Source organism: Leptinotarsa decemlineata, unplaced genomic scaffold (genome assembly GCF_025532065.1).
Source record: "Leptinotarsa decemlineata unplaced genomic scaffold, Ldec_3_MD MMD2_tig00026354_RagTag_RagTag, whole genome shotgun sequence".
Lineage (NCBI taxonomy): Eukaryota > Metazoa > Arthropoda > Insecta > Coleoptera > Chrysomelidae > Leptinotarsa > Leptinotarsa decemlineata.
In genome coordinates, this window is record NW_027412702.1 from 3,989,741 (window position 1) to 4,007,858 (window position 18,118).

An 18,118-nucleotide genomic window follows, 5' to 3' on the forward strand; every position below is an offset into this window, starting at 1 on the left:
AGAGCAGAATGCCGAACCAGCGGAAAGAGAATCGTACAGTCGCTTGCGCATGGCGACCTTTCGCCACGGCATGCGTCGCCACGCCAGTAATCGGTTTTATGTACGGCTATAGAAGTTTCACATCAGAAATGATCCAATAACGACATCAAACTTAATTATAGTCTATTTCAAAAGAGTGTAGAGTAATAAAATCTCATTAAGTATTCAAAAGCGCTACAGGGTGATCCGTCAATAAATTCTGTCACTTCCCTAGTCCGCATTGCAAAATTATGTCGTTTCATAAAGAGCAGGTAGGTATCACCCTGTTTTAAGGGATTTGTCCATTGTTATCGACGGATAAATACTGAGCCAGAGGCGCGCTAGTGGAATAATTGCCAAAAGAATATGCATTCATAAAAATTATATTAAAGGAAATAAAAATTTAATACAGCAGAACAGTGTTATTAAAAAAATATAAAATGTAACAATAAAATATATACGAACCGAAATCGGGAAATACTCACAAACACACACGAACGAACTTTACGTATTGAAACACTTGTGGGGACTTTAAATCAATTTATTCACAAAAACGACAAGAACTTTACTGGATACGTTATTACAATTTGACACTTGAACAATACTAAAACTGTGAACTTCCCTTAACGTTTAACAACACTCTATTTATACCCTAATTGAATGTTCTAGAGATTACTAGGTACAATTTTCGAGAACCTTCCGAAAAAATAATTATTCAGACTACCCTTAATTCTAAACCCTAACCTAAGCAAAAGTGTCACTGTCACTGATACACTGGTCTCTGTCCAGATTGCTTATCCCGCTACAGTATATTTACAATTCAATTAAATTATTCTACATCAGTATAGTCTTCATCCGAAGAACTGTCATCATCCCCTGGTGTTATAATTATAGGGTCAACCACCTGATCGACCAAGTTGTCCAGTTCCCACATTTTATCTTCCTCTTTTAAAACATGCTGAATTGCTTTTTGCCAGTTTTCTGATGTGATTTCCATAATGGCTTGATCAAACAATACCTTGACATCTTTCATTTTAAATGTGGTATTGTGCCTTGCAACATATCCTTTAACTTGTGCCCATATAAGTTCTATAGGATTTAATTCGCAATGATATGGCGGTAGGCGCAGCACAGTTACTTTATACTTTTCTGCTACATCTTCTACGGCATATTTCATGAAGCGAGATTTATGTTGTTTTACTATGGCTAGTAGTTCCTTCTTTACTTAATTCGTCTCAAACTGAATACCTTTATTTGACAGCCAGTTAATAATTTCTTGCTTTCTCCAAGCTGAAGTTGGTACCTTCTCTAAGCGCCTTGAATGGTAGCTTGCATTATCCATAACCACGACCGAATCAGCTGAAAGAAATTTTAACATTTCCCCGAAGTAGTCTTCGAAGACATCCGAATTCATGTCCTCATGATAATCTCCCGTCCGGCACGACTCAAAGCTTAACAAACCTTCTTTTAAAAATCCGTCTTCGCTTCCAATGTGAGCAATTATAAGCCTCTTCCCTTTTCCCGAAGGCACTTTAATACCCGTCGAAAGGCCTTCTATGAAAGCTTGGCGAGAACTTGTTATATTTTTATCTTGCCACATTTTTTTGACTATATAACCTTCGTTTATCCACGTCTCATCAAGATAAAAAATTTTCTTTTGCTCTCTGCGGTACTGCTTTATAGTTGTCAAATATTTTCGTCTCCAGCAAACAATTTCATCACTTTCCAGTAATAGTGCCTTTCGATTGTGCTTTTCCCAGGCAAAATTCATACTTTTTAAAGTTTTCCATAAAAGTTTTCTGGATATCAAAGGAATATCGTTATCTTGGCTTATCTCGATAAATATTTTTTCAAGAGTGGGTATTTCCTCTTTAAAATAAAACGAATGAACTTTTCTTCGAATGTCACATTTGGTGTCTTCATCTAAGATTTTTATTGGTCTTCCTGATTTTCTCTTGCATGGACTTACCTGGCCTGATATCTTTCTTTCTCGCAATAATTTAAAAATCGTGGACTGTCCAATTCCAGTCATTCGGGCACATCGCTCAACACTTTCTTGCACAGACAAACTAGGGTGATCGTGTTTTATGCAATCATATACATTTAAAATTATAACTTTTTCGCAAACAGATAGCGGAGAATTTTTTACACTTCTTTTCTTTGGAGTAAATGTCCCCATTTTATAACTTTTTCACTATTTCTATATCACAATATCACTGTACGTTTAATTGGTGTAGTAACAATTACTATTATAACTCGAATGTTTAAGACACCATTACAATATATTTAAACCCTTTTTCTTAATTACCTGGGTTTAATAGGTATTGCATGATTGGTGGGCAGGGTCAAAAAGGGATTATTATAATGACATGGCACCTCGGAACTAAGTGTTAACCCTTTTTTGAGAAATCATGCTCAAGTATATGAACCCAAATTGCATATTAAATAAATTTACAAGAACCACTAAAATTAATCTTAATCTTTTTTTAAGAAATTTTACTTACCTAAATACATGTAGGTACTTAGTTTTAGACCAAATTACTTCCCAAAAATGGCCTTTTATTATTATCTATGTCTGTAATTTTTAATTTACTTTAATTATTAAGTTATTAATTATTAATTATTAAGATTTGCCTACGCCCATGGACGACAACGAAATTCAGGCAAATTTTATGACACTTCATGATTTATTACTCTACACTCTTTTGAAATAGACTATAGGAGGATGTAAATATAAATATATGTGACATGTAACTTCCAGATGAGAAGTGTGGTTCATTTCTACATTACATTATTATCTGAAATACGTATCACACAGTTGATAAATATTCATTTTTATTGGATAAAGGAACTAATTTCTATATTAGCAATTCAAAACTGCAGTTTAAATGAATTTCAATAGTTTCAATAATTACTCCAATTGAGCTATGAGTAACAAAATTAATTTGTTGAACATATATTTTGTTCCATACATTCAATTATTTTGATAGGATGATGAATTCATCACTCGTGAAAATGAAAAAATTCAAATTTTCAGAGATGATAAAAACACTTTTTCACCATGAATGTTGGAATAAGAATATACAGGGTGTCCCATATGAAAATCCGAGGGCAAATATCAAAAAATTGAAAAAGAATATCCTAATTTCGTGAAAGCAAATGATTTTGGTGTCAAAGGGTCCTCTTATTTACGTAGATATCCAGTACTAGGCGCCGTCCGTTGGGGCGTCGCGACACCGACGCCAATTTTTTTAAATAGTAATCCAGCATTTTCAATTGGTTTTTGAATTTTGCATTAAATTCTGAATTCAGCCATATATCACATTTGTAGTTTTCCTTGAATACCGATACTATTTTTTAAATCATCTACATTTTGTGGACGTCGCATATGAACTGAGTCTGATATATCTCCACAAAAAGAAATCTTGTAGAGTAATATCTGGACTTCAAGCTGGCCATGATATTGGATCCTTATTTCCAATCCATTTCTCATTAAAAGTATCATCCAAATATTGGGTACCTATTCTATTATTATGTAGAGGTGCCCCATCTTATTGAAACCACATATTCAGTCGAGTTTGTATTGGTAAATTCTCCAAGAGATTCGTTTCTTGCACCCAATGAGGGTTCACGTCAGACCAATAGTGACAATTATGTTTGTTTATTATACCGTTGTTATGGAAACGGCTTTTATCACTCCATATTTTTTTCAGAAAGTGATCATCATCGTGAATACGGGTGGACAACTATGGAATGAAGTTCAATCTTCTATCAAAATCTCCTGAATATGGGAATATATTTTAGTTATTAAAAATGAAACATGATGGTTATTACCTGAATGTAGTCCTTGAACCAAATGTATTTTGTATGGATGGAATTTGTTTTTTGACAAAATACGTTGTATTGACGATTTTGAAATGTCACAATTCATTGCTACTTGTCTGGTGGAACTATGTGGTTCCAATAATATTTGACCAGTACTGCAACACTGTGATTCTCATCAGTAGCCGTTTTTGGTTTTTCTCGCTTTCGTCCATTAAAACATCCATTTCGTGCCAAAGATTAGGCTAATCCAGCGAATGTTTTGTCTGACGGTAATTTTCTGTTAGGATACAGATTAGCGTCTACTCTCACTGCTTCTTTTGTAATCCTTTTTGCTTCGCCATAAATACATATCATATCCAACTTTTCTGCATTCGAAAGTTGAACCATTTTCCAATTTTACGAAAAACACACAAAAACACAAAACTGAATATACACTTTCGTCAAATCTGACAGGTCTTCTGATAGATCGATAAATACATTATTATATTTATTTTGACTTATTCATGACCCTCTTCATAATACGCAATGAAATTGCCTTTTTTCATCAGTATTCAAGGAAAACTACAAGTGTGCTATATGGCTGAATTCAAAATTTAATGCAGAATTCATTTGAAAATACTGGGTTATCATTTGAAAAAATTGGCGTCGGTGTCATGACGCCCTAACGAATGACGCCTAGTGCTGGATCTCTACGTAAATAAGAGGACACCAGAATTATCTGCTTTCACGAAATATGGATATTCTTTTTCATTCTTTAGATATTTGCCCGCGGAGTTTTATATGGGATACCCTGTAATCGACCAAAACTACAAAAGAACTCTAACCTATAAAAGCTATGAAATGAAATGAAATGAAAGAAGTTGAAAAAAATTGGAAAAAATCAACAAGCGCGGCATGGACGGCTAGCCAACTGGTTTCGCTGGAGCAGAGTATATCCGCTTCATGGAGAAGTACTAGTAACATTGAAGGTAAAACACTGAAGCCTCTCACTTTTGATGGTTAGTTATTACAGGTTATTTACCTGGAACCACTATCCTAGTTATACTACCGCGAAGTCAGGCAATGGAAATACTCCGGAACATTCCTCAGAGTGAACAGAATAATTATCAAAGGACCTTGTGAACTTTAGAAATTCAATAAAGCTAACAGTGCTAGCACGTATACCAGAGCCAACAAAGTAGCAAATGCCAACACGTTGTCATTGAAAGAAGTCCGATATATCGCGGCATCACATCGCCACGCGTAGAGTGTCGAACTGCTCTCGACAGGTGAAAATGATGGCGACCACAAGAGATCCCCATACCCCCCCCCCGGAGTTGAGTGCCCACATAGTTAGTGTGTGCAGAAGCTAGAATCTTGTCCACCCACCTCCACTTAATCCTTAGGAAACCTCAACCTGTTGATGGAAACTTCAACATGATTGATATCTGTCCTCCTGGGGTTGAAAGTGAGCCTTAAGGTGCTTTCACTCTCGTGATCTGTTGATACCGGAGACAAGTATCTTTCGCTCGCAAACTATGTGTGTAAAAAATTGTGTGTTAGTAATCTGTTTATAAAGTTTTTATACTTACCCGAGCCGCCTGACAGCGACTCTCGGAGGTGGTCGTTGGTACCACCAGAAAAAATTCAAATGTGGTATACATATACGAGACAGCGTCGAACTTCAAGTCAGTTTGAATAAGTTCACACAACAGTTTGGACAATCGAAAAATCGGCAGTGAAATACATGCGATAGTTACAAAGTGTCCAGTGTTCAGTTGTAATTTGTGTTACAACATGAAGTTCTCAAATTACAATTCAATACAATTATGTATAATTTCTAGTAAGATTTTTATTTGTTACGACCTGTTTTGGTTTATTGAACCATTCTCAAGTAAACTAAGTTTACAAAATAAATGAGTCATCTATTGAGGTCAGTGATACAATAGCACAATTCATTTTTTGCTGCGATATATTTGAATGGATTATTCTCCAAATGAACCTCCTAATACTCATTTCTTGTCAAGATTGATCATCGAGCTGGGTCTCAAACATTGCAGTCGTGACCCAGATCAATGACCAGATCTGTAGTTGATCGTAGAGCCATCTAGTGTCTGGTAATGAGCCAGGAGTGCAATGCTTTTGGGAACTGGTCCCATTTTGAATGAACCTAGTGACTATTTTGTCAATAATATAGATGATGTCGTCATAATCAAAGTGGTCTGTAGCGAAAGTTGAGTTCAGTGTTACATTACTGGCGTATACATAAGATGTATACGCCAGATCGAAATCGTGCTGTCTGTTTCGATCTTTGATGTCACCTTTTTTTGGGCGTTTTCTATGGTTGACATCAAAGCTTGGTTTTGCAACAGATCAACGTAGAATCGTTCAATTGCAATGAGAGAAAGCAAATGTGAAATGTTTTCTAAATATATCATATTATTGGCCTGGCAATTCACTCTTTATTTTTTTATTTGTATCCTATTTCACTCACTTGGAGTTCTACGCCACAGAGTGTTTAAGTTCAACTTGAAAAAAAGCACAATTTTTCAAATGAATGTGAAAAGTATAATTAGAAGCTATTGTTTGAGATAATGATACTTCTGTCTTTTAAATCAGAGAAAATGCTGTTCAGATCAATAATGCTAACGTTCTTCGGAGCCAATGAGGTTTTACTTCCCTCAATGGCACTACCAATAATGTCCGAAACACTGTCGATTTCGATCCTGCTCATGGTAGCAGATGTACATTGAATATCCCATGTCCAATTTAAGGTAACGTTCAATTTGCAAAGGACATATTCAAAATATATTATTACCAACCTCTTGACTTGTGTATTTCTCATTATTATACCGTAAGAAAACTTAATCTGTACTTACATTTTGGAGGTTCAGTGATGAATACTGTTTCACCAAACACACATAACTAATTGTGTCACTGTGGGCAACAGTTAAATATAGAGAATTCCCGGTCTCAAATGGTCTGATAATAATAAGCAATACGCTTCCATCTTTCTTGATATCATGTAAGCTCGAATCGTATAATTTACATTTGCGAGGCAAATGGGGATTACCTCGGGAAATAGATATGTAATGTCACGCTAATCTTGTTATCTAATGAAATTTGTTTTTTCGGTAACCAGCTGTCGCCCCCATCGAGCCTCCTAGCGTTCAGGTCACCCACAATCAGCACCTCATTGCCAACGTTTAGCAGATTGTCCAAATTATGCGGTGTGAAGCGCTCCATCCGGTTTGTTATGTACTGCAAACACGCAGGTATCATCAGCAAGCTTAACACTCAAATGTTTGATACTGCTTCGCTACTGTGGTGTCCGTGTGTGTGCAATACCTCTCCGGACAATAATAGATACCCCACCAGTTCTTACCGCGTCAGGACGATCAACGCGGATGGTAATGATTCCTCGTAGCTTCAGTTTATGCTCCTGTCGAGGCTTGGTTTCTGACGGAAACGTTATATCCACCTCATGCGCATGAACGAAGTTAACAACACTAGGGTACTTGTTGACACCATTCACATCCAGCTTGCATGCCTTTATAGGCATCTATGGAAGAATAATCATTGATACTACTCGCAAACGTCGCGAACGCATTCCATATTTTCAGTCATTTAGTTAAAAATGACATTCGTGGCTATGATGATCTGAGCTAGACTGACCATTCCGCTGAGCCTCCGGAAGCAATCAGTTGCCGTCATGAGGTGCGGTTGATCCTCAACCATGGGCTCTCTCTGGGTGATCGCTAGAATTAGCAGTGTGGTCTCTACCGCAAATGGCGGATCTAGCTGGCTTCTATCTTCGTTTGACACATTTATGAGTTTGATGCCTTTCAGCACATTTAAGGCATCCAGGTGCCTCAGAGCAGTCATGGTCCCAGAAGACAAGTGGGGAGATTGTCGTTCTACGTCTAAATCTAGATCTTGTTGTTTTGAAAGAGTTCTCACGGATCTTCGGATTTAGGGCGACATCTTTTTTTCTCAAACACTAGGCACGCCTAGTGATAATTATTCACTGATCTGGCTTTCCGTTGATTCACTCTAAGGGCCTTTAGTATCAGTGCTAGTGGATTTATGTCCAGGATTTGAACATAAATCGGAAAGTGTGGGACTACCAAGGAAAGTGTGGTGACTTGAGGAAAGAAAAAATTTAATGAAAATTCTCAACACTTTCCGTTTCTCTAGTGTGAAAATATGGAACTAACACTTTTAAACCCCCAATGACACAACCCCCCAATTCATAAGAAAAAATGACTTTTAGAAAGTCTAGTGGAAAATTTTGTATGTATGGAAAAACCGACGCTCCCCCTCAGTTCTGAAGATACAGCCCTCCAATATGTCAGCTGCTGCATTCCATCCTGAAAAGAGCCATTCTACTGATTGGAGACGTGAACATCACTTGCAACCTTGATAGTCAGGAACATCGAATAAAGGTTGGAGATTTGTCTCTCTTCTATAGATACTTTCAAGGGAAGTGTTCAAGTAACTTATCATATTTGAAGCCACCAAGAGCGGTACTTATTCCCGAATTTATTTAATCCAATTCAAATCCAATGTGAATCGCTGTTTTCGCACAGGTACCGATTTTAGAGCACCTTAAGGGTGTTCCTATAGTGCTTATGTTTTGTTTTTGGAAAAAATATGTAAGTACACCCAGATTTTTCTAAATCGGTGGTTGCAGCCTATTCAAAATATTCCTTCAAATCCACTCATGGATCCACATACTATCGATCCCATAAATGGCATCACCATAAGGGGACATGTCATCGTCTATAGGTAGTTATTCTCGTGTTAGGATTCCTTATAAATACCATTATCTTTACTCAGACGAAATATGCCAAATTATAATTTCATATTTTTTCAAACTCAGTATTAGTACCTACCAAATAGCAAAATGGTTCACTAAGGACTTCTTAGAGTTCATACAATATACAAAAACCATTGTTCTGCAAGAAGGTGAGATTTTGGTTTCCTCAGGGAATTACTATAGAAAATTAATTTCAATAATAACAAAATTGATGTATTCGTTTCTCTCACTAATTTGTATATGAAACAAAACCGGTTCCAGGTAAAAGCTTGCTTTTATGAACAATACGGGGGAACGACTTTGGGTAACCCCTTGTCCCCCTACCTAGCAAACCTGTTCATGAGCAGATTCGAAACAAAAACCGAAGAAAAGTCAAAGTATTTTCCTAGGATGTGGATGATGTTTTTGCGATATTCGATAACAAAAAATTGAATATTGAGGACTTTGTTTCCTTTTTAAACAACAGAATTCCATCAATAAAATTCACGTATGAGTTAGAAAATAAAGGACAACTTTTATTTCTTGACTTTTGGTAATGACGTACCAATATGGAGGACTAGAATACGATGTATTAAAAAAAAACAAACACGTACAGATATATTCACATCACTGTGAACAGCACAGTCTTTAGACTTTTCCTCTCACACATGAGAGATTCATAAAAGAAAAACTTACAATACAGGAAATAGCAGCGACTAACCGTTTCTAGAGGGCTATTGTAGATGATATAATAAGGAAGGTTAAGAATGAACAAAATCTCGACTTTTTTAACCGACAAAAACCAAGATAAATATATTTCAGTTCCATACCACCAATACACGAAGAACTTTGGAAAGATTTTCAAGGAACTAGATATGAAGGTGGTTTTTAAAAAAGTCATACACTACAGAGCCTCTCAGGAAATCCAAAAGAGAAAGTCGAGAATTCGGAAAAGTCTGGAATTTACGAAATCAAATGTAAAGACTGCGATGCAAAATATTATGGACAGACAAAAAGATCTATAAAAATTAGATATAAGGAACGTCTAGCACTCTCAAGACATGGAAGATCAAAAATCAGCAGTCGCCAATCATATTTGTCAACAAAACCATTCCATACACTTCAGTTTATCAAGATTAGTTAAACAAGTTAACAACAACAGGCATCTAGATGTCTATGAAAATTTAAAAATAAGTAAACATAATAATAGGATGAATAACGATGGTGGACCAATACCTAATAGTATAATATACATATAGTTTGTTGAAATAATATTTTAATTATTAGATTTGCCTGACTATTACATGAGGACACATTGTAAAATTAATTTTAGACTAGTAGATGAGGCAATACTGTAAAGTTAGTTTTATATAGCTAGTTGAAATAATATTTTGATTATTAGATTTAACTGACTATTACATAAGGACACACTGTAAAATTAATTTAAGACATTTAAGACGCAGGTACCTGGAAGAGGTATCTATGGTATAAATAAGGATAACTTTGTGAGTATGATTAGTTTGATCTTCTCCTTGAGGATGATCACTTGGTGATCGAAATACGTGTCGCGTTGTTGAAATAACTGTTTGGTGTTGGGAAAAAAACTCCAGTGATATTCAGTATATTCAGTGATATTTTTTTTACTTTGGAGACTTTTTTTATAAAGATCCTTGGAAGTATTTCTATTAGTTTATTGGGAGGAGGGGGAAGGTCAAAAAATATTTATTTATCTATCAATTTCTATTTTGTCTTCTACTAAGTAGTTCCCCTAAAATATACAAAACTTGTACCAGCGTTTTTTCCAATCCTCAAAGCAGTTCTGATATGCACTTTATGTATGTACTAGAGCTTCTCAGCAATTCGTTGTTTATCTCCTCAATAGCCGCAGAACGCCGTCCTTTCGTAGGTCTCTTCAATCTGGGGAACAGGACAGAAGCGCAGGGGGTCAAATCTGGTGAATACCAGATTTGACCCCCTGAAATGTTGAGAAATCTGGTGAATACCAGATTTCTCAACATTTTCATCGTTTGTTCATTTGCTGGGGCGTCCATTGCGAGCGTCGTGATTTACATCTTCTCGACTTTCTTTGAAAAGCTATTACCACTTGTGAACATGTTTCTGTACAATCGCTGTATGCTACTGTCAACATTTCAAGTATTCATGAGCACTTCCATTTTGTACAGAAAAATTGATGTAAGTCTTTTAATCCATTTTTTTCCACGACAGAAAATCGCCAAACACGCAAAACGCTTCTAACTTTTATGCCTCTAGCCAACAAATTAAACATGTTGAACAGCAGAAACTGTGAACATATGTTCAAGACGTGTAAACCAATATAAAAAAAAACTGGAGAAATGCCAATCGAATCAACGTAGCCTGGGAAATTTGAACATTCATCTTATTTTTTGAATAGTCCACGTACCTTTATCCCTGAGACTATCACTTCATTTATTGTCATTTCTTTGTTAGAAATCGTTCAAAGTTTGATTTATACGAAAAGATACTGAACATTTATTATCAAAACCATACAAAAAACCACAGCATTCAAAAACAACTCAGGAATGAGTGAGGTAATTGCGAACACTTGATATGAACTGAAATAAAAACAAAGTAGATTCAATTACGAATACTATTCATCACTGTTACTTCACTTGAAGTCATAAGTTTTATGTTCTTATAATTGGCGCATTTAAATTTTTAAGAAAAATGTAATTCTGATGAAAAACAAAACCTTTGGAGTGCGGATTTTCCCCTCAACACGTCAGCTATTCAACATAGTGAAATTGGTACAAAAATCACAGAGAATTATCCTCGCTGTGCTGGTACTACTCGTGGACCCATAAATTTTATTTCTGGTATTTCTGGTATCCATTCAGTCGAGGAATCGGCGAAAATCGGAAACTCACGAAAATCCGTTAGTTAGGGAAGCTAACTAACGACCCCTCTCGATATAGAAGGCCCCGACACTCAGTTGAATGAGGCCTTCATGTCCCCCGTTAAAGGACGAATAGATTTTTCATCCATCCCACCCCAGCCAGGTAGGGGTACCCCGTGAAGGGCAGTACTGATGTCTTAGGACTTCATACCACCAACATCCCCTCAGTCATGAACCCACTTGTCCTTCTTCGACAAAAATCAGCTAAAAGAGTAAGGGATCTGGGCTCCAATCTGAATGAACTCAAGACGACATGCAGGTTATTCAAATTCATTGGAAGGACCTTCGTACTTTCCATTACGAATTAGCTTATAACACTCTTTATCCATTGAAACTTCCTTGAGTCACTTTTTTTTCTTATTTCGACCTCCTTCATTTGCAATCTCTTTGAGATTCATCACTCTTCTCTTCATTTCAATGTCACTGACATTATCTTTTTTTTTTCTAGGAGTATTGGTTCTAACAATTGCATGCTTTTTTCTGGAAGATTAGTTGCTGGTCTCTGTTGCACATTTGATATCGCTCATATCTGCGACATATCGTTTCAAATTGGATTCTGAAACTATCAATTTTTCAGATGTAACTGATCTTTCCACATTTAATGCTGATCCTATCTGCGCATCAGTTGTCACCGCTTTTTGAAGATTGCAATGTTTCGTTTTTGACATCTCCAATGACTCTTCCAATGTTCAAAATTACTGAATTGTATTTGGCCCTTTTACTCTAGTAATTTCCACATAGCAAAACTATATTTTCATTTGAGGTTAGAATCGCAAGACACGCGTGGCGAGTATTTAAAAACTTTTTTGCATATTATACAATAATTTACTAAAAAATTACTGGATTCTATCAAAAATGCAATCAAAATATGAGTGATACAAAACAGAATGGAATGGTATTTTAAAACTTTGGTAAGAATATGAGGCAGAGAGAGATATTTGAAACTTCGCCGAAGAACTGGAAAGTGAAAGTTCTGGTGAATTTGTAGATAACTTCACTTGACTCCGAGTTTGGGATTAGCGACACAGAAAAAAACTAGAATCTGATGACACTTTTCTTCGTAGTCACGAATTATTCATGATAAAATATTATAAAAAAGCAAATGAAAATTCTAGCTTACAAAGATTTTTTTGTTTTATAACTAACACACCATACGAAAACAATTTAACCAAATACTACTGTGTAAGACAGCTGAATCAGAAACTCTTTTATTCTGAATATTTATATTTGTATCTCATCTCAACGCGGTTATCTAGATTGCTTCAATGTCAAATTTTCCAATTCAATGGTAATTTTATACCCAATCATTTTTTCCAGCTCTTTGGACAATATTTGCAATGACAGTGGAAATGGGAAAATCCACTAAAGGGAATCACATTAATGGCATGGGAGTGTATACGATTTATGGTAGGTAAATAATACTTATTTTTGTTTCCTAACTCAATAAGTTCATGAATGCCAGAAAAAAAACTCTTCGAAAAAATGTGTAAAATAATGATTTTTTTCATACACAAACGAAAATAAATGGCCATCTGGAATGACTTTTTCATGTGAATTACTTTGAAGTAATTTTTTTTCAATTTATACATCTCATACTCATAATAAAACCTCGAATAGTTATCATATACAGCGTGACTTACGGTCGATGATAGGTTAGACGTTTCTGGAAAACGCAAACCATGATTTTTCTGAAAATTTCACCTCTCACATTTCCTTACCTGTTCTATCGATCTAAAATATTTTCAGCATTGTGGTGTTGCCGCTTCTATCAAAAAGTCCTAGAAATTATATTTTTTTAAATGTATATTAATACATTTTTTGAATTGCTCTAGTATTTCAATACTTTTTTGTTAATAATGTCCTATACCTATCTCTATCTGTTTTCGAGATAAAAAATAAATTGTGCTAAATATGGTCCAAAACATAGCTTGAATTGAAATTAAGTACCTCAGTACTCTCAATTCATGAAAAGTTTATGTTTTGATGATACTTTGGACAAACTCGAAATATTCAAATAACACCAAGAAATCGACTCCATATCATACAGGGCGTGCTAAAATTACTATTATTTCCATTGTGCATAAAAGTACTTGAGAGTTCATTTTTTTCAAATGAATTCCCCTGTATATTACTTGATAAATTGAAAGATGGTGAAAAATGCTTCAAGATGATATACATGATATACCTAAATCGTCAAGTTTTCTGAATGAAGCCGTTTTTGTGGAAAAATAGTTATTCACGTTTTACCTACAAGTGTTGAAAGTGGAATTTATTTTGTGAGTGGGGATTATTGCAAAACGAGCGTCAGCAAGTGGAGCAAACTCACGAGCAAAATAAAATCACTTTTAACAAATGTATCATACAAATTTTTTTGTATAACGTTACTGCTGATAATAAAAAAATTATAGGCTCCATGGAATTTGAACACACAATCTTTGGATTACAAAGCATATGTTACAACTACATACGCCAACTCACGTTATTTTAAGGAGGATTATTGGTTAGTCATGAAGGACTTTTGTACAGTTGGACTGAATACTACTTCGTCATCGTCAGTAACTTCACAGGGATTTAATATTACCAATAGCACGAACTGCATGTGTGAACTTTTCTAAATGATTTTTTGGTAGGTGTTCTGATCGAAGTGTTTCTATCAAAGAGATTTTCAATAACAGTTGTACAAAAAATAATTTTAAAAAAATTTGATTTCTAGGAAATGGTGGAAATATCAAGCTTATGACAGTTTAGTGACTTTTATAAGTAAATGATGAATGGTTATTGACGGTGTTTCAAAAAATTGCCAAAAATGAATGCAAATATTGATTATTCAAACGAAGTTCTTATGAAATTATTTATACACGGACAGTGTGATCAAATCATTGCCAGAACTCGTAGAAAATTCAAACAAATGTATCCTGAATTATTACCAATGAACGAGAGGAAGTTTGTAAGATTACAAAATAATTTCTTTAACTATGGCTCCATGTTAAAAGCGCCATCAACATTACCAAAACCTGTTACTTCAAATGAGGACAATACTGTTAACGTTTTGGCATATTTTTATGCATATCCAGAAGCTTCCATTCGCGGTGCAGAAAAAGATTTAGGTGTATCACATGCTTCAGTACAACGAATTTTGAAAAATCACGGAATGCATCCGTATAAATTTACCAAAGTTCAAGCTCTAAAAGCAGAATACTTCGAACGTAGAATGCATTTTTGTGAATCCCTTTTGATTCATACACAGAAAGATCGTGAATTTTTGTCAAGAATAATTTGAAGCGACGAATCAACATTTTTGAAGAACAATGAAATTAGCTTTTTTATTTATGAAGATACATTGAATGCAGAGAGATATCTCCAAATATTAAGGACGACTATAACCGATTTTCTTGAAAATTTGCCTTTAGAGGAATATATGAATTCGTGGTTTCAACTGGACGGAGCGTCAGCTCATTCCACCCAGGAAGTTTCCAGGAAACTTGACGAACTCTTCGACGATCGTTGGTTTAGGCGTTTAGGGCCGTGGGATTGGCCACCGAGATCACCCGATCTCACGACACTTGACTTTTGTTATGGGGTGTTTTAAAAGAAAGGGTATACAGTACTTCAGTGCCTACCAAAGAAGAATTGCGACGGCAAATAGTGCGGAGTATTGAAGATCTGGATCTCCAGGAAATTTAAAAAGCAACAACAAATCGCGTACAAAAAAAACATTTCAAAGTGTTTAGAATGTAATGAACAACATTTTCAGCATTTATTGTGAAAATGTGATATTTTGTTTACAATTTTGTTATTTTGAATCATCTTATTCTGTTATTGTCTGTACTTTCATATATTTTAGCCAACAAAATCTTTCTTTTTACCTAGAAATGACTGATTTTTGGTACAGTTGTTCCCTGGAAACTTTGAGCCATAGTTAAGGAAATTATTTTGTAACCTTACAAACTTCCTCTCGTTCATTGGTGTTAATTCAGGAGACATTTGGTTGAATTTTTTACACGTTCTGACAATGATTTGATCACTTTGTTCATGTGTATAATAAATAATTTCATAAGAACTTCGTTTGAATAATCGATATTTGCATTCATTTTGGAAGATGATTCGAAACATCGTCGATAACTCTTTGTAAATTACTTATAAAAGTAACCGAACTGCTATAAGCTTGATAATTCCACTACTACCTGAATCCAAATTCTAAAATAAAATAATGTTTCTAGAAGAAGTGACTTTATTGAGAAAACTTGACGATTTAGGTATAGGGACATGATATATCATCTTGAATCATTTTTCACCATCTTTCAATTTACCGAGTAATATACAGGGGGTTTCATTTGAAAAAATGAACTTTTGACTACTTTTATGTACAATGGAAATAATAGTAATTTTAGCACGCCCTGTATGATATGGAGTCGATTTCTTGGTTTGGTGTTATTTGAATATTTTGAGTTTGTCCAAACTATCATCAAAACATCAACTTTTCATGAATTGAGAGTACTGATGTACTTAATTTCAATTAAGGCTATGTTTTGGACCATATTTAGCACAATTTATTTTTTATCTCGAAAACAGATGGAGATAGGTATAGGACATTACTCACAAAAAAGTATTAAAATACCAGAGCGATTCAAAAAATGTATTAATATACGGGGTGTTCCATTTAAAAAAATAAAGTTGGTAAGACTTTTTGATGGAAGTGGCAACGCCGCAATGCTGAAAATATTTCAGATCGATAGAACAGGTAAGGAAATGTGAGAGTTGGAATTTTCAGAAAAATCATGCTTTGTGTTTTCCAGAAACGTCTAACCTACCATCGACCGTGAGTCACGCTGTATATGAAAAACGCTATATAACAGAGTGGTAAAATAAAGGTTAATTTATGAAAATGAATTTGACTTTCAAATTGAACTCAGGTATTACCTTTTCTATTTTTTCCTAACTCACATTTCAAATCAGTTAATACTGTCAGAAATAATATAAAAAAATGTCAGCAACCTTCAAACATTGTTCGACAGTCTCTAAATTATTGTATAGTAATAACGGAAGCTGCTATCACTCACACTTGAATCGATAATAAAGTAATCAACAATGGTTTAATGAGGTCAAGAGAACAAATCATGTACTTTTTAAATAGCATGATAATATGATATATCAAAATACATCAAAGTTGTATGTTCATTCGAAAGATTTTTATTTTCGGCTCCTTTGATGAACACTCCTTCTATCCGATTTTTAACTTCTCATGAAAAATGACGAACCATCGACCTTCGAATAAGTTTTGATCAATACCCTATTCATTGCTGCTTTGTTTTTGAGAATATTTCCACCTGTTTAGAATGGTGTTCCCCGCAAAAAAATCGCTAACAACTGATCACGCGAAAACACCAACAATTGGTCGCCACTACAGGTTGAGTCGCTACAGGTGGCCAGCAAAATGCGACCACTCACACATTTGGATCATATGCCAAGAACTTCGAGCATTTCACCAGCCTCATTAAAATCGTCGAATTGGACAAGAACGATAATGTGCCAGTATGGACATATTATTCTTGAATATAAACACCTATAAACCTATAAACACTGCTTGAAAAACACATATTTTAGTTCTCATAACAGACTTTATGGACAGAAAGAATGTGCTCCGATGGGTTCCGCATTGTAACTTGTCACTTGTCTTCAAAACTAAGATTCTGAACTACACCCCGAAGAAAACCAAATTATAACTGAGATAGGTCGACGACATTTCATCATTTGGCGTCATGGATATGAAGAACTTCACCATTTCGTGACATACCTGAACTCAACCCACGGGAAAATCCAGTTTACTTTAGAGATGGAAAAAATCAACTAGTTACCTTTCTTGGATGTATCAGTTAGAAGAGAACTCAATGGGGAAATTCAGTTCACAGTCTACACTGAACCAACACATACACTAACAGATACCAAAAAGCACATATCCAATCGCCTAACAGACCAAGACACACAGGAACAAGAAATGGAAGACGAGAAGCTCTTCAGCAGAATAGATATAAAAATCATACAATTAACGAAGCAACACACAGAAGATAGAAGGAAAACAATGAAAAACGAACACGGAAGAAACTGAAGCCATCCTGCCCTACGTCAGAGATGTTACAAATAAAAGAGGAAGAATTTGAAAATCAGACATTTTTTGAATAATCCAAAAAGAAAAATCAACCTAAAGAGCAAAGGCAAATATAAGACCGCATGTTTTGATAGCAGCGGAGAATAGGTCGGCCAAACGAATAAGCGAATATCAGTCAGATTAGAGGAACACAAATTCCAAATTCACAACAAACAAACAACCACAGCTCTATACAAACACATCTGAAGAAATGAACTTTAAACGTTCAAGCCAGTCTCGATATACCTACACAGTAGGTTGAATGGACTGACGCCTATCAGAAAACAACTGCTCCCCTGGTTAATACCACGAAGGGCGCTGAATTATATCCGACAGGCGTCAGTGCGGGAATCTTCACAGAAAATTTCCTGCATATGCAATTGGCAATACAACTGAAAGAGACGACTTTCAATTTTGA

The 18,118-nt window shown here is 35.2% G+C and overlaps 1 protein-coding gene across 1 annotated transcript in view; it reads left to right on the forward strand.

Annotated features, from left to right (window-relative positions):
- Nucleotides 1-18,118, forward strand: part of LOC111511028 (solute carrier family 41 member 3) — a 72,166-nt gene that overhangs the window by 36,278 nt on the left and 17,770 nt on the right. The window contains 1 exon segment of the mRNA XM_074184534.1: nt 12,873-12,962. Within this exon segment, the coding sequence (XP_074040635.1) occupies nt 12,873-12,962 (90 nt within the window).